Source organism: Onychostruthus taczanowskii, unplaced genomic scaffold (genome assembly GCF_017590055.1).
Source record: "Onychostruthus taczanowskii isolate IOZ18803 unplaced genomic scaffold, ASM1759005v1 scaffold91, whole genome shotgun sequence".
Taxonomy (NCBI): domain Eukaryota; kingdom Metazoa; phylum Chordata; class Aves; order Passeriformes; family Passeridae; genus Onychostruthus; species Onychostruthus taczanowskii.
In genome coordinates, this window is record NW_024507105.1 from 1,472,118 (window position 1) to 1,492,906 (window position 20,789).

General features: G+C 60.5%; 1 protein-coding gene across 1 annotated transcript; it reads right to left on the reverse strand.

The window, feature by feature from the left end:
• Positions 1–2,000: 2,000 nt before the first annotated feature.
• Positions 2,001–19,694, reverse strand: MED24 (mediator complex subunit 24). The gene is made up of 25 exons (XM_041426512.1): positions 19,290–19,694; positions 16,989–17,071; positions 16,437–16,475; positions 15,060–15,133; positions 13,769–13,992; positions 13,176–13,287; positions 12,559–12,709; positions 12,248–12,361; positions 11,616–11,663; positions 11,389–11,471; positions 10,983–11,069; positions 10,590–10,701; positions 9,887–10,029; positions 9,187–9,224; positions 8,498–8,580; positions 7,115–7,293; positions 6,908–7,007; positions 6,414–6,589; positions 5,332–5,596; positions 4,983–5,164; positions 4,646–4,739; positions 4,206–4,305; positions 2,711–2,788; positions 2,446–2,594; positions 2,001–2,324 (listed from the first exon to the last, which is right to left on the reverse strand). Exons 1-25 carry the CDS (start codon positions 19,417–19,419, stop codon positions 2,208–2,210), a joined length of 2,961 nt encoding a protein of 986 aa, XP_041282446.1. The 5' UTR covers positions 19,420–19,694; the 3' UTR covers positions 2,001–2,207.
• Between the last annotated feature and the right edge of the window lie 1,095 nt (positions 19,695–20,789).

Sequence of the window (20,789 nt, forward strand, 5' to 3'; positions counted from 1 at the left end):
GGCAGAGCTGCTTGGGCAAGAGCCGATTCCTAGAAAGCTCCGGAAGCTGCCCGCGCTGGCAGCGCCCGCTGAGGGCACGGGCACCATGCCCAGAGCTGGTTTGTGGGCTCATCCTGGGGCTGGTGGCACTGGGGGTCCCCAACCACCCTTCTGCTGCTGCTGTGACACGGGCAATCTGCCCCAGAGCTGCCCAGGAATGTGCCAGGAGCCTTCCCAGAGCCCTCCCTGTGCCCAGGGATGTGCCATGGTGGGAGGAGGCTTTCAGCAGTGAGGAAGGCAGATGGATAAAGGGACAGCCCCAATGTGGCTGAGCAATGTCAGGAGAGCCCTGGGCATCTCCCCTGCCCTAGAAAGCCCCTAAGGGCACCCCCACCTTCTCCCCAATGGGTGTTTGCCCACCCTGGGCTGTCCCAGCTTCACCAGCCCCATTTCCTGCCACTGGGCCCACGCTCGCATCCCATGATCACCAGCATCCCTCACCACACTCATCCCAGCCACACAGGGACAGAGCCCAGTGCTGGGGGCGTGCCAGGGCTCCCAGTTCCTGCCTCCCAGCTTCCAGCCCTGGGCAGAGGCTGGCACAGGCTGGAGCCCCTCAGTCACAAACTGCCAGGGGGATGCCCTCACCCACAGGGAGGGCAGGTCCCTCCTTCCTCCCCCCGCCTCACGGGCACTTACAGAAAACCCTCTTCTCCTGCTCCAGCCCCTTCCTGTAAGGGGAAGCGCCGGTGCCAACGCCAGGCATGGGGCTGCCTCGGCAAATATTGACAGAGCTGGGAAGGCCACGCCAGGTCCTGCTCTTTGCTCCGGGCTAACGGTAAAGAGCCGCCCCTGGGCGAGCAGAGGTGCCCGGGCGGGTCGGTGCCAGTGCCAGCTCAGGGTGGGACTCACACCAGTGTCAGGCTCGGTGAGGCCATCCCAGCCCATCCCGGTGTGTGCCACGGCTCCGTTACCCACCCCACCCAGCCCTGCAGCTGCTCCCGGCTGGGCCGGATGGGGACCAGGGGCTGCAGCCCTGGGGCCAGCAGGAGGGGGAGGATGCTCTGTGAGTGAAGGCCAAGGACCAGCAACACCCACAGCTACCCCAAGTGCATGGGGGTCTCTCCTTCCAGCAAAGCCTGGGGGCTGCCAGGAGCTGAGCTCATCCTGGGATCAGATGGGGTCAGCCCAGCGCTGAGTCACTGTCCCACTGCCTCTTCCCTGGCCAGCACGGACCCAACCCCTGCAGCACCACTCCAGGATCCCCCTGTGCCCCATTCTCCCTTCAGAGCCTCCCAAAACAGGGCTGGGAACCCCCCTGGTGCCAAGGGGGCAGAGGCACAGCCCAGTCCCAGGAGTGGGCTCGGAGTCACAGTGCCCTGAGGGTTGGTACGTGCTGGCCCTGCTTTCCCCTTTCTTGTGAATCAACACCAGTGGAAGGGGCAGAGGGGCAGCAGCCCTGGCACTGCCACTCCCTCAGGGACAAGAGTTCATGACAGCTCTTGGATTCACTGCTGGAGCAGCTGGCAGGGTGTGGGGACAGTCCCAGGGGAGCCTGTCCCAGCACGAGGCTGGTGTGGTGCTGGCCAGGCCACAGTTACTCACCCACTGCCCGTGCTCACTGCAGACTGAACTCACAGGGAGGAATTCCAATGAGAACTCACACTCATGGGAAGGAATTCCAATAAGAACTTACACTCATGGAAAGGAATTCCAATAAGAACTCACACTCATGGGAAGGAATTCCAACTAGAACTCATGCTCACGTGGCAGAATTCCCAACAAGATCCCACTTGTGGCTGACAGCACAGCAGGGAAGCATCCCTGCCCCACCCAGCAGAGTGCCTGCTCCCAGTGAGAGCACCACAGGCAGCCCACCACCCACTCTCAGGTCTGGAACAGGGTGAGGGAGATTTCCCCTCCTGCCCAACACAGGGCTTGGCCACTGGCTCCCCATCACACCCAGGATCAAGGGGTTTTGGGGAGTCCCAGAAGCTCAAATGAGGTGAGGCAAAAGCTGGTTGTACAAAAGGATTGATTTATAGAATACAAAAAATTAGGGGGTGTCTCAGTCTCAAAAGTGCCATGAGGCAGAGCAAGGAGATGGCTCCGTGTGCTGAGGGAGCAGCCCTCCAGCAGCTGCAGTGACAGGGGCCATGCCAGCCACCCAGACCAGCAGGGACATCCCTGGGCTCCTCAGGGATCCCCCCTGGCTGGAGCAGCCCTGGTCACAGAGCAGCAATGGCCTTGGCGGCGACACGGCGACCCAGGGGCAGGCTGAGGTCAGTGATGGCCAGGACAATTTTGGGACTGGACATGGTGGACACCTTCACCAGCTCAGAAACCTGTCCAGGGACAGAGGAGAAGCACAGGTGAGTGTCACCAGGAGCCTGGGATGTGGCCATCCTGTGGGACCCCGGGGCACTCCCCAGGCAGGGACAGGGGTGTGACAGCTGCTGGACCCACCATGGTGAACGGCATGAACTGGAGGATGCTCCCACGGCTGCCCTGCTCCAGGCACTCCACACACTCCTCCATGAACCACTGGACAAACTGCGTGTGGGTGCCAGCTGTCTTGGCCCCCAGGATGGAAGAGATGAGCAGGAAGAGGTTTGCTGTGGGGACAGGGAGAGAACAACAGTCAGGTCACTTCTGGGAGGCTGCAGGCGGCCTGAGCTTCCCACTGGTGTCCCAGTGGTTGGATGTGACCCCACACCCATCCCCACCTTACCCAGCACCCGGTTCAGAGGGTCCCTCATGCTGACGGTGTGGAGCTGGGAGGCAGAGAGTGAGCTGCTCATGGAGCGATCTGTGGGCAGGAGCAGAGTCAGGAACAGCCTCACGGCCCCCCTGGCTGAGCCAATGTGCCCACGCTGGCCAGCTTTGGCCACTCGAGGTCACCCAGCTCTGGGAGAGGCTTTGTGGAGCAGAAGAGGTTTAGACCCCCTGTACCCAACAGTCTGTGTCAGTGGGGCACAGCACAGAGGGTCTCTGCCCCATCCCTGTCCCCTGTGGCAGCCCACACGGAGCCCAGGCAGGTTTCCCACGCTGCTTTTGGGGTGTGACACGTGGTGTCACCACCAGGAGCAGAGAACAGCAGCGACACACACGTTACACATCCTGTGTGCGAGCCAGATGTTCAACAGCTGCTGCACAGCAGCCTTCCCATCTCACTGTCAGGGTGCAATCCAGCTATCAGAGCTGAAGCACGTCCAAATCTAGCAGCAAATCCTGGGACAGACCAGGAGGATTGAGCTGACCCCAGTTGTGAAGCACTGCTGGGCACTCCTGTGGGAAGAACTGGGTCAGGTCTGCTCCAATGGGATGGGAATCCCTTTGGGAAGGCTTTTGTGCACACCCCACAGCCCCTGCCCAAATCTGCAGGATCCACCTTGTGCTGCTCTGAGGATGCTCACCAGAAAAAGAAAGCCCTCCCACACTTTTCTCATGGAATCACATGAGTTATATGGTGGCTGCAGGAAGCAGCATTTCCACATCACTGCAGCAAATAGCCCAAAAAAGTCCTGAATGTCACTGGGAAGAGGTGGGACTGCCTCAGGAGGTAAAAGAAGATAAGTGAAATAAAGGGAAAAGCCCACATTTCAACAGTAATGAAACGAACTGAAACTGAAGGTCAATGGATGTGTCGAAAACTAATATATAGAGTAATTTGGGATAAAGAGACAAACAACGACCTGAGAATGTCCTGACTCACTGCCCAGGAGTGTGGACAATGTATGTGGGAACTGTGACAGCACCCAGTGGGCAGGACATGGACCCCCCCAGCAAATCCCCCAGCGGAGCTGTCGCAACCCGTGACACTGCAGGGACACGGATGTGACCAGGGCCCTCATCCGCTCTGCCTCAGCCTTGTTAACAGCACTGGAATGTCAGGATTTGGCCCCAGACACCAGGAATGTCACTCCAGCTCTGGTCCCATGAGGGATGGCTGGAGGGACACAAAGACCCCCATAGACCCTAGGGTGTGGGGCACTGGCAAGAAAGGAAAGGGTAATGTCACCCTTTTAAGTTGTTCTGATCAGAAACATAAGGAAATTGACTTTTCCCAAATGCAAAAGCTCTGACATAACTCAAAAAACACTTGAGAGCTCTAAACCCTCACCCGGCCAGTTTGGGAAGGGAAGGGGTTTTCTGCAAATACACATTTCACACCCAAAAGGGACAGGGAGACAAGGGAGCCATCCCCCCTCTCCTCCTGCACTTACTGGGGCTGGAGAGGATGTTGGAATCCTCCTCGTTGGAGCTCAGCAGCCGCATGAGCTTGGAGGGCTGTGTGTCATCCAGTGGGAACAGGCTGATGTAATCCTGGGGGGAGAGGGGGGTCAGCCCCACCAGCCCCTCACCCTGCACAGGGCTGCTCACCCCCCCTGGGCTCTGCACAGCCCCACAGCCCAGGATCTGATCTCTGGTCACCCAGAGCACCCCAGCCTAGGCTGGACATGCTGACCAGCTTGTTACAGCCCTTTGACCAGAAAAGAGAAGGGAAAATCCTGAATTTTAAAGTGGGAAAGCCTCAGAGAACCCAGAAAAGCTGGGCAGGGAGTCTGGCTTTACCCACCCACTCCTACCACCCTCACCTCCCCCAGCCATTGCTGCTGTTGGGCACAGAGAGCCCCCAGGCAGCCCCTGCCCCAGCCAGACACACCTCGATGTCCTCCCGGTGCCTCTTCTTCTGCCGGGCCGAGGCCTGGACCTTGCTGTGGGAGGAGTAGGAGCTCAGGGCACACCAAACAGAGAGCCTGGGGACAGAGCAGGGACACAGCCAGGTGCTGCCAGCACCCCACCTGACAATGGGGTGTGGGACACAGCAGCTTCCTCCTCTTCAGGGGACAGCAGGGAATGTGGATCAGAGTAGGAACTGCTGGCACTGCCAAAGCCAGAGTGGGATTTGGGTAGCTGGGATCCTCATCCCAGCACAGACCATCCCCCCATCTCCCCAAACACGCCTCGAGGAGGAAATCTCCATTGCTCTGGGGCCTTACTTGGCCAGGGCCTTCCCAGGGGGGTCCATGAGGGTGTGCCACTTGGAGGAGTCTGTCAGCAGGTTGGGCAGGATGTGGCCCAGCAGTGTCAGTGTCAGCTGGTGCATGTCCAGGCAAAAGATGGCATAGAGCAGCTCCACAGCCCTCAGCGTGTGCTCCTTCCGTGTCTCCTTCAGCAGCTCCTGCAGGGTGGAGGGGAGAGGTGGCCCTGCCCCACTCCCCTCCAGTGCCAGAACTGTCCCAGCACCCAGCCCAGGCACACCCAGGACACTAGGAACACAAACTAAACCCACCATTCCTGGCCTCAGCACCCTGCCCAACACTAGGGGTCCCTCCTGCCCCCTCCTACCTTGACCAGGTTGTTGCAGAACCAGTACACACCCCCCATGTGCAGCAGGGTGTCGAAGATGTGGATGGAGCGGCTGTCGACCCAGCCCTTCTCCAGCACCTTGGTGAACACGCTGGTCAGCACCTCCTTGATGGGCTTCTTGGGGGGCAGAAGATTCCAGTAGGGAATGGTGTCCATGCCAGTGGAGGGGAATTTGATCTGTGTGGCCGTTTGCTGCAGGACGTCCGCGCACATGTGCTCCAGGATGGAGCTCATGATCACCACACTGGGGGGGAGAGATGGCATCAGGTGGGCACAGGGAAGGGACAGCAGGGCACAGAGACAGAGAATGGCATGGCACTGAGAAGGGACAGCAGGACACAGAGACAGAGAATGGCACGGCACTGGGAAGGGACAGCAGGGCACAGAGACAGAGAATGGCACAGCACTGAGAAGGGACAGCAGGGCACAGAGACAGAGAATGGCACGGCACTGGGAAGGGACAGTGGGGCAGGAGATAGCACAGCACCGGGAAGGAACAGCAAGGCACAGAGAGAATGGCACAGCACTGGGAAGGGACAGCAGGGCACAGAATGGCACTGCACTAGGAAGGAACAGCAGGGCACAGAGACAGAGAATGGCACAGCACTGAGAAGGGACAGCAGGGCACAGAGACAGAGAATGGCACAGCACTGAGAAGGGATAGCGGGGCAGAGAATGGCACTGCACTGGGAAGGGACAGTGGGGCAGGAGATAGCACAGCACCAGGAAGGGACAGCAAGGCACAGAGACAGAGAATGGCACAGCACCAGGAAGAGACAGTGGAGCACAGAATGGCATGGCACTGGGAAGGGACAGCAGGGCAGAGAATGGCATGGCACCAGGAAGCAGAAACATGGAAGATGGCATGGCACTGGGAAGAGGAAGAAGGGCAGGAGAAATGGCACTGGAAAGTGGAATTGGGGCAGGAGGCCATGGCACTGGGAAGCAGAAGCAGGGCAGGAGATGGCACAGAATGAGGAAGTGGAAAAGGAGAAGCAGGGCAGGAGATGTGGCATGGGAGCCAGCTGCAGGGCAGCAGCAGGCCCGTGTGCCCAGCTCACCGCTCGTTGTAGAACTGCAGCGTGTTCTCTCCGTACAGGGGGGTGGCGAGCTGCCGGATCATCTGCAGGGACTTCTCCCGCTCATCCAGGCCCAGCATGCGGACGTGGGCCACCAGCCAGGCCACGGCACACACTGCCATGCTGCACACCTTCCCCTTGATGTTCTCTGTGATTTTCTAGCAGAGGAGACAGAGCAGAGGATGAGCACAGCCAGGTGGATGTGCAGCCATCACCTCCTAGGGCTGTAGGTCCCGACTGCAGGGTCCCAGCCCTTCTCTCCTCCATGGGTGACACTGTCCCTGCCACCCCCAGGGCAGTTTGGAGCAGGAACAAAGGGCTGGAGCCACATCAGTTTCCCACTTCCAAGTCTCAGCAAGCTCCAAGGTAGCTGCCAGAGCGATCAGGGCAGGACAACAGGGTACCCCAGAGCTTCTGGACCCTTGGCCCCTCCTCAGGACACAGCACAGCTCCACTCTGCCCCCCACCAGCCCCACCTGGATCGACTCAAAGGTGAGGACTCCATTCTCCCAGGCATTGAGGATCTCCAGTATGGCAGCTGAGATGCTCAGACACACCTCATGCCACTTCATCTGCCTGTTGGGGAGAGATGGGGATTCAGACACACCTCTGGGGCCAGGGGAGCTGGGCTGGGGGCTTCCCCCAGACCTGGCAGGGTGGTGGGCACATGGGTGGGCTCTTACACCAGCTTCATCTCAGAGGAGTTGTTGAGAAGGGCAACCAGGGACTCCACCTTGGTGGAATCTGGGCGGAAGCAGGGGTGGTCAGGGTTGAGGATCTTCCCCTCCTCGGGCATGCAGGTCAGCATCCAGGTCTCAAAGAAGGGCACCTCGCCTGGAGGGTTGGAATCTGACAGGATCACCTGGAAAGGAACCAACAAGGGGTCTGCATCCCACAGAGACCCTGCTGGGGACCCCCACCCTGGGGTCTGTCTCCACCCTGGAGACTGTCCCCACCCGGGGGCCTGTCCCCACCCTGGGGTGCTCATGGCCGTGGGAACAGCGCCGCCCGGTGGCCTGGAGGGACAGGCAGGCACTGGTCAGGCCCCAGCAGGGCACTGCTCAGGCCCTCCCAGGCACTGGTTTCCCCTCTGTGGGTTGTGGTTTCCCCCAATACCAGGGTGCTCCCCAGCAGAACACAGCCCAGCTCAGAGGAGAGATGTCAGGCCAGCTGTGAGTGTCACAGTGTCCAGCTCAAACAAGTCCCTTGTCCCCCCACCCTGCCAAGCCCTGCATAGGGTCCCTGGGGCTGGGGCTGGGAGGGTGCTGTGGGGGCCATGAGCTGGGAACCCCACACGTCACTTCCTCCCCTCAGCCCGTGTCACCCAGGGGACACTATTTTTGTCCAAAAAAGTTTCGCACATCTGTTCAGCAGCAGCTGGGCAGGAAAGCTGCTGGGCTGGGAGGGGAGGGATGAGATCTCATTGGACAGCCCTGGGCACATCCATCCCTGCCTGGTCCCCCCTCCCTGCTCCCAGGGCCAGCTGGGCAGGACCCTTCTCTCCCCTCTCTGCATTCCCAGTGTTTCGGTATCGTTTCGCCTCTCAGCACACACAGATGTCGAAACCTGGAAAATTTTCATGCAACCCAAGTGCAGTTTCCTGAGCAGGGCTGGGAGTTCCTCCTTGGACGGGGGGGGCTGGCACTGCCCGGCCATGCAACCCCCCAGCCAACCAGTGCCAAACTGGAGGGGCAAACTGGGAGCAGTCTGGTGAGCTCCAATTGGAAGCAGCATTCGCACTGATCCCACCACCCACCAAAAGAGCACAGCCCAAGTCCTCAGGGAGGTGACAGCCAGTCCTGCTCCATCACCTGGCACCCAGAGAGCCCCAGGGACAGATTTCCAGGTGACAGGCACTGGATGCTGTGCCGTGGGCTATGAAGTGGCTGCAAGGACAGGAGGGACAGTGGGGACAGCAGCAGGCTGGCCACTAGAGGAGGCTGATAGGCTGCAGCAGCGCAGAGGCTGAGCTGGCAGGTTTGAGAGCCCCTCTTAGGATCCAGCCTCATCCTTCCCCTCCCTCACAGGATCCAGTCCCACTCTCTCATCCTCCCGGAGGACCTTACCTCTGAGCCATAGGTCTGGGCCACATGGCACAGCATGAGGAAGGAGATGTCAAAGAGCAGAGCCCGGACTGGGCCACTCTTGGCTGAAGGAGGAGAAATAAAGACCTTGGGGCCCTCTGGCCTCAGCAGGAGGAGGGAAGCAGAACCCCACAAACACTGGGGCTGGGGGCCATGCTTCCCTCACACAGAGTTTCTAACCTCCCCAGTGTGAACAAAGGGATGTTCCAAGTGCCTCCCCCCACGTCATCTGCCTCTGCCTGAGCCCCCAGAGCAGCTCTGGCCTCCCTCTGGGCAGCCCCAGCCCAAGCGGGGCCCCCCCTCACCATGGAAGGTCAGAGCACTCCGCAAGTTTCATCACACGGAGTCAGAGTCCTTATCTGGGCTGTGCTGACACATCACCCCTTCCAGGGAGGGAGCCAAGGGGCCCCCAGGCTCAGCAGGGGAAAGGGAGCTCAAGGGAACACCCCAGATTTGGGATGGACATGCACATGAAGGCAACGTGTCCCCAGGAGCCCAGATCCCTGCTGGCACAGGGCCCCCTCCCTGCCAGCACCCCCAGCCAGGCCTGGCACAGCTCAGCTTGCTCTGGTGCCACAGCCAGTCCCAGTTTAATCCAGGCAGGCCCCAGAGCATCCCAGCAGGGGGGGCACAGCTCCTGTCACCCCATGCACGGACAAACACACACTCACAGATTTCCCCCGTGATTTGCTTGGTGAATTCGTTCAGCCTGGAGGGGCAGAGAGTGGCAGCAAAGCATGATCAGTCCAACCAGACAATTCCCAGCCCTGACACAAGCAGGGGGCTGCCTGACTTGCAGACCCCCCCCCAAACTCCAGCCCAGCACCGAGGGGCAGGAGATGCAAGGCCCAGCTCTGCAGACACCCTCCAGCACCACAGGGACAAGTCACCTCCTCCCTGTCTCTGCTCCCTGTGGCCACACAGGTCCAGCCAAGCTGCTCACCCCACACAAATGGGCTCTCCCCAGAGCCAGCTCTGGGAGTGTTTCAGAGCACAGACCACCAAACAGACCCCCCATACACCCCAAGGCTGGTCAAGTCACCTTGGGGGAGCCCATCACACAGCCCCACGTGTGTGCTGGTGCACGTGTGTCTGCAGAAGGCAGTGACACACTGCCCTGGATCCAGGGCTTGGCCACAGCCTTCAGTTAAAGACCAACCCCCAGACCAACCTGGTTCCAATTCTCTGTCCTGTTCATGCAGAGGCAAAGATGGGGTGCTGTGGGGTGCAGCATCCCTGAAATCCCAGCCCTCCCCCGTGCTCCACAGGGCCAAAGGCACATCCAGCCCTGTCTAGAGGGCAGTTTAGGAGGCTGCCTGTCCCCCCCAGCCCCCTGGTCACAGTCACAGTGCCACCCAGCTGGACACTCACTTGACAAACTTCCGAGCGAAGGATTTCAGCTTCCCAGTGGCTGCTGCTGCTGCCAGCAGCAAGTCCAGGCTCTTCCCAGACAGCATGTGACCCAGGACCCCCAGAAGGCCCTCAGGGGACTTGGAGTGATCTGCATCCATGGTCTACAAGCAAAAAAGTAAGAGGAAACGGAAATAATGGGGAATGTGTGATACAGACTAGCAGCAAACTCCGGGTTTTGGGGTACAGAGTTAGCAGCTGCAAGAGCTGTCCCCGAGACCTCAAGGAGCAGGGACCTGCTGGATTTGGGAGAGGTGGGATGGGGACCTCTGAGCCCTTGCCACCAGCAGGAACACATCCCCTGTCACTCAGTAGCAGCAAAACAACCAGAGTGACACAGGGACACGGGGAGTCCCCAGGAAACAGGGGAGATGCACACAGAGAGCAGCTGAGCAGGAGGGGCAGAGCTGGCTGGGCTCAGGCTGCTGGCACTGATGACATGCCACCTGACAGCTCCTCCAGCTTCCTGGGAAGGAGGAAGGGAGCTCCTCATCTCCACAATGGAGCAGCAAGGCTCGAGTGATTCCTCCACTACTCCACCCCAGGGCAGGGAGAAATCAGGCACCTCCCAACCACCCTGGCTGCCTCGTTAGACTGATGCTGCTGGCAATGGGCTCCAGGCCTGAGCCCAGCCAGCCCAGCATGGCTGCAGAAGGACACTGACCTTCAGGATGTTGGTGACAGTGGGCTCAGCCCTCAGGATGAGCCCAGGGTTTGGCTGGATGTTGGCGTTCTCAGCTGATTTCAGGGATGGAGAGTTTTCCTTGTCTGCAGCCCTGGGGGACCCCAAAGAAGGGTCAGTGTGTAGGAATCCATCACCCTGCCTCCCTCCCTCCCTCCACCCAGTGGCACCCTCAAGGGACAGCCACTGCCTCTCTGAGGGGACAGACTCTGTCTGTACCCAACCTGTCCCAAAAGCAGCATCCCATCCCCCAGGCCACCATGTGTGTCCCAGTCACAGTCCCCCAGTGTCAGCAGAGCTGCTCCCTCATGCTCCCCCAAAACCAGGTGCTCCAGCCCCACTTGTGGGGGTTCCCAGACTTTGGGGTGGCTGTACCGTTTGTCGATGAGGTTGTTCATGTTGGCCTCGGAGAGCAGCCCCTGCTTGCTGCACTCCTGCAGGAGCAGGCTCATGCAGTTACAGCTGGAAGAGAGAGGAGAGCTGTAGCCCCAAGGACAGCATTCCTGTCACCCCAGACAGTGCCACAGGGCAGGGGGACTCGTGAGCTGCCCTCCTGGCCCTGTCCCACCCCTCCAAGGGTGCTGCAGGGTCCAGAGCAGCTCTGGGTGTCACACACGTGACTCACTGCCTCACTCATGTGGCAGCAGCAGCTCCTCAGGAAGAAGAAATGGGATCAGAAACTAACCCAGCCCTGCCAGGAGCTGCCCCAGCACCCCACACTGAGGACAGGGTGGTTGTGGCATGTGGCTGTGTGGCAGCTGTGGCCATGGTGAGCACTCACTTGCAGCGCTGGTCGGCTTTGTCCAGCAGAGGGGTCAGCTTCAGCAGGAACTCGAAGGCACAGTTCACATCCTCAGTGAAATCCTGACAAACACAAAGCCAGACACTCAGCTCACCACGCTACTGGCACAGGCCCACCTCCCCTGTCCCCACCTGCTCCATCAGGGAAGGTTTTTGGGACAGGGAACATTTTCCCATGCAGGCCAGGCACAGCACCATCAGCCTCACCTTATCCCCTTGGGGGTATTTCTTGAGTTTAACCAGCACTTGGGGCATCTGAAAGACACAGGGCACAGAGTGACATGAGGGCAGACACCATTCCACAGCTGGGACCTCCCAGCAGCACCAGCCCACACCAGCACAGCTGCACACAGCTGCTCTCCCAGCCCCAGGAAAGCAGCATTTCTGGAGCAGTGTGTGCACCCAGGGGATTTTGTGCCCCTGTTCCCCTCTGCAGTGTCCTTCCACCATCACCTGGAGCCACATTTCCCCCATAACATGTCAGGAAAACTCACTCTGCCACACAAAATGAGGCTGGGCTGAAAGGAGTCCCCTGACAGCAAAGTTGATGCGCAGAGGGTGACAGGAGGGCTGGAGTGGGCTCAGGTGGGATGGACCCCAAGGAGCACATTGTGAGGAGTGGGGGCATAGTATGGGGTGTGGGACACACTAAGGGGTGTGGGGATAACCAAGGGGAATTCTGAGTGGGTGAGGAGCACACTGTGGGCTGTGGGCACCCCAAGGGGCACACTGCAAGAAAGAAGGATTGATTGCTCTGGCAGAGCTCAGGGCTCAGCAGGAGCCAGACCTGCAGGGAAAGGGCAGAAGGGCAGGGACTCGGTGCTGGGGCTGGGCCCTACCTTCAGGAAGGTGAAAGCTGTCCACTTGAGCTCCTCTGTGCCCTCAGGACACTCGATGAGGCCCACGAAACAGGCCTTCCAGATCTCCAGCACGAAGAGAGGGGAGGGGATGCGCTGTGGGGCACACACACAAACCCTCCCAGTGCTGGGCTGGCAGCAAAGCACATCCCCCAACACAGCCAAACCCCTGCTGAGGTGTTGATGGGCTCCTGCTGCTCTCCTGGAGCAGGACCAGCACAGGGAAGGCACATGGCCTGGCCCCACAGCCTCAGGCTGCCTGAGCAGAGCAGAACACACTGTCACTTCTGTACCTGCATCCTCTTCACCATCATCAGCTGCTCCACTAGTGGCTGGGTCTCCCCTGTGAGGTTCATGGTGCCCTCCAGCAGCACCACGGCGTGCACGGTGGGGAAGCCTGTCTTGTTCAGCTGCTCTGAGTGGACTGAGAGCATGGTGGGGATGCTGGGTGGAAGAGGACAGCCCAGGGTCACTGGAGCCCTGCAGGGACAGATTCCTGCTCCTCCTGTCCCACTCCCATTCCCTGGCCAAACCCCTGACCTTTGCTGCCCTGGGGCAGGACACTGGAACACCTGTGCCTGGGAGCTCCAAGGCTCAGCCAAGCCCTCAGGCCCCGGGAGCAATTCCAGGGGGATCCAGAGCAAAGAGAGCAGCCCTGGGTGGCCAGAGCAGCTGAGGGATAGTAAAAGGTCTCAGGGTCACCAGAAGAGCAACCCCTGGGCAAGACTCTTCTGCAACAAGTCACTACTAACTCTGGGCAGCCCCTGCTGGAGCAGGGATCTGAGCTGGGAAGGGACAGGGAAGCGGGGAGCAGGAGCCTCTCAGTCCTCAGAGCAGGGAGTTTGGGGGACTCAGAGTGAAACTCAGACCCATTTTGCCCCCTGAGCCCACGGGGCAGCAGCACAGCCACCTTTTGATGAGGGACACACAGTCATCAGCCTGGCTCCGCAGCGGGGTGCTGCCAAGGTTGTTCAGGTTCTCTCCCAGCTTGACGAGGGACTGCTCCACAGTGCTCCAGGAGGCTGGGGAGGGAAAGCAGGGATTCATTGAGGGGACAGTGGCACATGGGGAAACCAGGCAGGCCACCTCCAAGGCCTACAGCAGCCCAGACAGGTGAAGAGGCTGGGAGTCCCCACTGCTGATGCCCAGCCCAGGGGTCTGTGTAGTCCCAGCAGGTCCCACCCCAAGGCCAGCCTGGCACAGCCTCCTGGCCAGACACAGATGAAGGCACGGGGCTGTGCCAGGCTGTCGGAGCACAGCGCTCGCCACGCACCCAGGAACAGCTCCCGCAGCCTTCACATTAATTCTGCTCCTCTTCCAAAGGCAGCACGCAGGGGAGGGGGCAGAGAGTGGCACAGAGCCAGGGAGGAGACGGTTACAGCAACAGGGCTGGAAGATGGATAGGCTTGGAGCCGCAGGGACAATGCGGCAGGAGCCGGGCAGGGGGAAGGGAGAGGTGGCAATGACATCTCTCCAGGGCCAGCACGCGGGGCAGGGACATACATGTCTCCTCCAGCTTGGCAATGTGGATCAGGGCACGGTTCTTGGTGCTGCTGAGCACCTTCTCCAACCTCTCCAGGCACATCTTCAGCTGGTTCTCCGCCGCCGCCTGCTCCAGCGGCTCCTTCACCTTCTCGGCGTAGAAGGTGGCGCAGCGCAGCAGCCAGGTGAGGGCACTCAGCAGCGCCCGGCACAGGCTGATGCACTCCTCGGCCTTGCCGTGGCAGCTGGCACAGGAGACAAGTGGGAATATGCTCACTGTGTGTGTGGAAACTGAGGCACGGACACTGGGTAGGCTGGGGAACCCAAAAGCAGGTCCTGCGCTCACAGCCCACTCCTCTGCTGCAGATCCCAAGCCGCTCATCCCACCAGCATTCCCGCTGTGCCAGGGGAAGGGGACACCCCCACCCCCTCCCCATGCAGCCTCCTTACTGGCCTCTCCACTACAGGGAAACTTTCCAAGCTTTTAATCAAATTATCTTGCTAAGGGAGGCTCAGCATTGATCAGTGCACTGTGAGAGGTGAACGCTTTCCCCTCCTGATGCACAAATCATCGGGGCCAAAAGTTTTGATCAAATTAAGCAGAGGATCAGAGCAGGCAGGAGTGGATTAAGGGTCGGCTCTGCAGTTGGCCAGCGACAGCTCCTTGTCAACATCTGCCACTGATGCATATTCATTGCTGCTGCTTCATTTCATCTCATTGAAGAGCCTTCCTCATCCTCCTTCTCCTCCCACTGTCCCTGCCATACGCTCCTGCCTCCCAGAAGAGGCTGTCAGGGGTTAACAGGAAGATTTCTGAGCTTTCTAAAAAAGTTTTTGTGGCCTGAATTGTCTGGACTCCCCTGGGTCCTGCAACACCAGCGGAAGAGCATAAAGGAAAAAAACAAGGCAGTGCCTGGGGCAGCACAGGCAGGACCAGACTGGGACACACAGCTGGGGCCTGGGAAGGTGCAGAGGGAAAGGAAATAGAGACCCTCGGACCATGGGTCTCACACCCACCCCATCTAGCTGAACTGGGAAGGAAAACCATGGTGAGGTTTATCCCAGAAGAGGGGGTGGGGGTTCTGGCAGCTTCCCACAATGCTGGTGGGGTTTGGATTCTCTCTGCTGTCCCTGTGCTGGCACTCATGAGGCAGCAACTTGGTAATGGACACAGAGCTGGAGAGGGAACCTCCCTTCCTCTGCCAGGGTGAGTATTCTGGGATCAGACAGGACCCCCAGGCTCCGCTGGCTCCTGGTTCTGCCCATGGCACAGCCAGGGCAGAGATGGCAGTGCTGGAACACCACACAGTACCTGAGGCGGTCACAGAACATGTCCATGATCTCCAAGAGCGACTGGACACACAAGTCCCGGGAGAAGTCATCGAACTAGAGCAGGGGAACACAGAGAGGCTTCAGATGGGGATTGCTCCGGCAGCTCTACACAAGCTCAAGCCCTTCCTCCAGGGCCGGGCCAGGCTCTGCGGCCACAGGACACTCCCCCTGGCAGCTGCCCAGAAGCCACTTGAATGAGAAGTAGGTCAGGGCTGTCTGTCGGCCAGGTCGTGCCCTCCCGGGGTGGCGAGAGGCGGTGGGACCGCGGCAGCAGGGCCGGGGCTGGGTTTTCTCCGCAGCCTCAGGCCGGGGCTGCGGCGGCGGTGGTGGCCGGACGCCAGCCCCCTGCCCACCCCCGGCTCGGTGGGGCTGGCAGCGCCAGCAGCCTGGCCGGCCGCGGGGCTGGGGGCGGGGGGCAGCAGAAGCGCGGCCCCCCCGCCTCCTCCCGGAGCAGATGGGGAGCCCCGCCGGGCCGGAGCTTGCCCGCAGCTCCGCGCTGGGCCCACGCTGCGCTGAAGGAGGAAGGCTCGGCTGTCAAGGTCAGCGCTGTGCCCGCCCCTCCGAACAGGCACCGGCTAAGAGCAACGAGCCCGAGCGCTTCGGAGCTGGGCTGGGCTCTGCTCTACCCTCCCCCGCGGATCGGCGCTGGGACCACTGCAGGGGTCCCCACCTCGCCAGGGCTTCACAGCACAACTCTGAGCTCAGCCTGCAGTCCCCCAAAATTTTCAACGCTGACTGCCAGCGAAGTTCTCCTCCCATCCCCATAACAACAACGAGGTGGGGGAAATCATTCTCTCTGAAATCATCCCTCCTTTGGTCACCCTGAGTAGGGGGCCTGACAAGGAGGAGAATGGGGGGTCAGTCATAGCCTGTGAGGGGCTTCCCAACACCAAGCAGAGGCAGCCATGGAGGGTGCTCAGTGTCCCCACGGAAGCAGCACAGGGACACAGAGCACCCGAGCGTGGTGTGTGGCTGCAGCCACATGGCCCAGGCCCTGGCAGCTCCTCCAAGGCCAGCTCCGATCCCCACAGCGCTGCCAGCACCGCCGGCCGCAGCGGGATGTGGTTTCCGGCGCTTGGGATGGGGTTACACACAGGCCAGGAGCCTGCCAAACCCCGCAGGGCAGAGGGACAAGGCACTCACACCCCCAAAAACCCGCTGGGACCCAGAGCAGCCCATCCCCAGGGGGACACAGAAAGGCTCGGGCGCTAATCTGCGCCGGCTGCCCGCTGCTGACTCAGCCCAGGACGTCGCTTTCCACTTGACCTATATTTGGTGGGAGTTGCGGGGAGGGAAAGGGATTTGTGGGGTTGTGGGTGAAGAGTGAAACCTCTGAGAGCACCTGTCAGAGCCGTACCTTGCTGATGGCCATCAGCACCGTGGAATAAGACACCATCTACAAGAGAGAAAGCCAAAACAAGCGCGGTGTTCACGGGGGCTGTGCGCCGGCACCGCGCTCGTTGCCGAGGAACGGCAAGGTCAGGGCACGGCCCCGCTGCTGTCACCGCAGACGGGGCCGGGGCCGGGGCGCTGACCCGGCACAAATCCAAACAGACATTTTTAGGTGATCGCTGATGTGTTTCACACAAACTTTAGGCGATATTAAATGCCAGGATGTGAAAGCGTGGAGCTCACGGCGAGTGCAGAGCCTCTCGGGGGGCAGAATTCCCACCCTGGGCGATGGCAGGGGCTATTTATGGAAACATCCCTGCCCAGGGCATGTGCTGAGCCCTCCACTGCCTGCCCCGGCCCCAGACAGGCTCACATGGGGGTTTGGGGTGTCTGCCCAGCCCAGGAGAGGCTCACATGGGGGGATTTGGGGTGCCTGCCCACCACCAACACCCCAGCTGCTTTGCCCAACCTCACTGAGGCTGCAAGGTGACCCCCAGCAGCACCAGCAGGTCCTTACCTGGGAGCTGATGGCGTATTTCAGGTAGGACAAGATGAGTGGGTTTGGGGATGGCCCAATCATGGCCTGCTCCAGGAGAGCCTCTGCAAGGAAAGAGGGTCCCAGGTCAGCACATGGGGACACACAGACACACTCTGTTCTCTCCTCATCCCACAGGGAAGCTGGCAAAGTCCAACTGTACCAACCACAGAGACTCCAAACCAGTTTTCTCCTAAATTCACTGAATCCCACAACTTTCTAATCCCTGACAGGCACAAGGCAGTGAATAGTTCAGGCAGAGCTTGCAGCCTCCTGCTAACATGGCTCTCCCCGGGCGCTCCAGCCCCGAAACTGCTGCTGCTGCTCTCCACATTCCCCTCCCTCCCACTTCTTGCCAGGAGGCTCCTGCAGCCTCCACTGAGTGTCTTTCACCCAGGCACCTGGGGCTAAGCTTGGGGCCACCAGTCCCCTGCACTGGGCGCAGCCCTGCCCGTCTGGCCCTCGGTGGCCCGAGGGGCTCTGCCCGTCCCATCTGCTCAGCCAAGCCTTTAATTGCCCATTTGAACCATGGCAGAGTGCAGGAAGCACCTCCCCGAGCAGGCCCCGGGCTGCAGAGCAGGCTGCAAGTAGGTCAGAGCACCCAGATGTAAAAGGGGGAGCAGCAGCCGGGTGGGAAATTGTCACCCCAAAGCCAAGGAGGAGGAGCCACCGCCGGATCCCGAGTGCAGGAGACTCCCTGGGTGTCACTCCAAGGCTGAATCCTGGGCCAAGAGCGTCTGGGATGAGGACAGAAGGCTGGTGGCAGCCGTCCCCTCCCCAGCCCATCCCAGAGTGTCACCACGAGCCAGCCACATGCTGCTCCTCGCTGCAGACGTGTCAGCAGCGATCTGCCAGGCCCTGCCGTGATCCTGGCAGCTCGTGCCAGCTTTCCCTCCTTTGTACTTCCAAGCTGAAAGGCACGAGCTTGGGAAAGGACAGCTCTGGGGGATGTGGTGAGGAAGGGAGCTGCTGTTCCAGCCATCAGGACCTCGGGAATGGGCTCTCCCTGTGTGCACACAATGCTGAGGGTCAAGGCCAGCATCCTGCCTGTGTGGCACCCAAAAGGAGAAGGGCAGAGAGGGCTCCTTCTCCTCCTGGCAGAGGAGCTGCCCCAAAGAAGCCACTGAGCCCTGGCTAAATGTGAGCCAGGAGAAACCCATTCCTGCAGAAATAATAGGGAATTATCCTCCCTGCGTCTGTTTTTGGGGATACACAGATGAGCCCAAGCCAAGCACCCCGCTGCCAGAGGAGCAGGAGCTGGTGCCACCAGGGTGGGGACAGACACCTGGGAGCCCCAGGGACCAGCTGGGCAGCAGCAGGACTGGCCCTCGAGCCAAGCACCCCCACCCCCAGCAAACCCATCCAGAGCAAATCCATCTCCCCACGGCCACAGCTCCATTTGGCCCCTCCAGCCACACCTCGGAGATGACAAAGCTCAGCAGTGGGGACAGGGTGTGACAAAAAACACTGACAGAAAATCCAACGGGAGGATGGAGAGAAGGGAAAAACAAGCACAGGGGAAAGATCCTCACACTCAGAGGAGTGAGAGCTGCTGCCTGTGTGGGGCTGGTTCCTTTAAACCCCCTGGAGCAGCAGCTCTGTTTATTTATCCCGGGACTTGCTGCACAGGGAAAATCCCAGCACCAAGTTTCTATAATTAGCAGGAGAGCCTGGCAAATCTTTAAACCAGTCCTAGCCTTTGGCAGGATTTCTGTGAAATGCCCTTGAATTGGGCTGGGGAGCAGCCTTGGGAGCAGCACCTGGCTCCCGTGCAGTGCTAGAATCAGGAAATCAGGGAATCATTAAGGCTGGAAAGACCTCCAAGAGCATCTCAGCATAACCCAAATCCCCTGGAGCCACATCCACATGGTAACTCCACCACAGCCTGTTCCAACGCCTAACCACCTTTTCAGTGAAGAAATTTCTCCTCATTTCCAACTTAATTCTCTCCTGCTCAACTCGAAGCTGCTTCTCTTGTCCCAAAAGCTATGCTGTGCTGATCCCTGAACCATCCCGGGGGGAAAAAGGAGGGAATGACCCCAAAAACGGAGCCAGGAGGGTGAGAAAGGGGTGGGGGGGACAGTTTGGAATGGGCTGACACGGTTGGGAACGGGAATTTTGGCGTGAAAAGCAGTGTGGGAATGGGGGTCCAAAATGCAACAGGGATCCCCAAAATACCCGTCTGCACCCCAAAGCGGGGGAACACTGGGCAACACCCAAAGACACGCGTGGGGACCCCCAAAACAGCCCAGTGCGCCCAGTAAGGAGGGGGAACCCCCCGACCTGCCAAGTTGAGGATGTCCCAGGTGGCTCCGCGGGGGAAGAACCGCTTCATGTTTATGGCCCATTGATAGTCGCTCCAGCGCTCCTTCCAGGCCTGCAGGATGGCCTGCTTCAGGTTCACCACCTTCATGGTCACCCTGCGGACGGACAGCTCAAGGCGAGGGCGACGGAGCCCTGACCCGGCCGGGCAGGGCAGAGCAGGCCGGCGACAGCGGGGAAGCGGCCCAGCGCTTTGGAGAGCAGCAGCTGGGTGTCTGCCCGCTCCCCGGGCCTGGGGCAGCTCGGAGCCGCCCCGGAGCCCCCCCGGAGCCCCGGAGGTTCGGTGGCCGCGGGTCTCGCCGGGTCCCGCCGCCCCTCACCGCGGCCCGGCGCCGCCCTCAGCGCCTGGGCACCGCCATTGCGGCACCTGCCAAGAAGCCGCACGCTGATTGGGCGGCGGGGCACGGCGGGCGCGGGGGGTGATGGGAGTTGTAGTTCGGGGGGCTAGGCCGGGCGGGGGCGGGAGCGAGTGTGCAAAGGGTGGGTGGGAACGGGGGGCGAGTGTGCAAACAGCGGGGTGAGAGTACAAACACCGTGTGGGTGAGCAGACAGGGGAGAGCGGGCTAACACGGGGGGTGTGTGTGTTGAAACGTGGGGCTGAGTGTAGAAATAGGACTTGGCTACGCAAACACCGGGGTGAGTGTGCAAATAGGGGGTGTGTGCAAACATGGGGTGAAAATGGGGGGATGTAAACACGGGTGTGTGCAAACGGGGGGGTGTGCAAATAGCAGGGGTGTGGAAAGGTGGAGGGGGGTACAAACACGGGGGGAGGGTGCAAATATGGGGCATGTGTGAAAATGAGGAGTCGTGCAAAACCGGGGGGAGTGTGAGAACAGGGGATGTGCAAACAGGGGGTGAGTGTAAAAACAAGGGATGTGCAAACATGGTGCAGAGGGGTGAGTGTGCAAAGGCTCTGGGGTGGCAGCTTGAGTCTCCCAGCACGTCTGTGTGGGCAGGTGTGCAAATGTGTGCACACTCACAGGCAGGTGTGTGCATGCGTGAGGATGCACAGGAGAGTGTGCATGTGCGTGTGCGTGTTCTTGCACACGTGTGCAGACAGCAGCACCCCCGGGCAGGTGTGCACAGCCAGGTAGCCGTGCAGGGCTGGGCACACGCGGGTGTGCACGGCCGTGTGCTGCAGACACGTGTGTGCACACACGTGGCACAGCCATGGGCCTGGGCTGCCCCCCACCCCCTCCCTGCAGCACCAGCAGCTAAAAATATCCCCAGGGATGGTGCCAGCCGTTGCCATGGCAACGGGAGGATGGGGAGCAAGGCCGGGGGGCAGCCCCCCAGAACTGCCAGCCCCCCCCCAGCACTCCCAGCACAAAAACCCCCCCAGAATGCCCCCAGTAGCCCCCAACACCTCCAGAACCTGCAACCCAAACACCCCCCGAACACTCCCAGCCCCCCCCCCAAAACCCTCAGCACCCCTAACTGTGTCAGTACCCCCAGAACTCG

Excerpts from the sequence above, each read along its gene's own strand:
- MED24 (XM_041426512.1), bottom strand. The coding sequence starts at position 19,419 with ATGAAGGTGGTGAACCTGAAGCAGGCCATCCTGCAGGCCTGGAAGGAG. Across the intron at positions 10,702-10,982 it reads AACAACCTCATCGACAAACG|GGCTGCAGACAAGGAAAACT; the intron begins GTACAGCCACCC and ends GGGGTCCCCCAG. Across the intron at positions 4,306-4,645 it reads GGCACCGGGAGGACATCGAG|GATTACATCAGCCTGTTCCC; the intron begins GTGTGTCTGGCT and ends CTCTCCCCCCAG.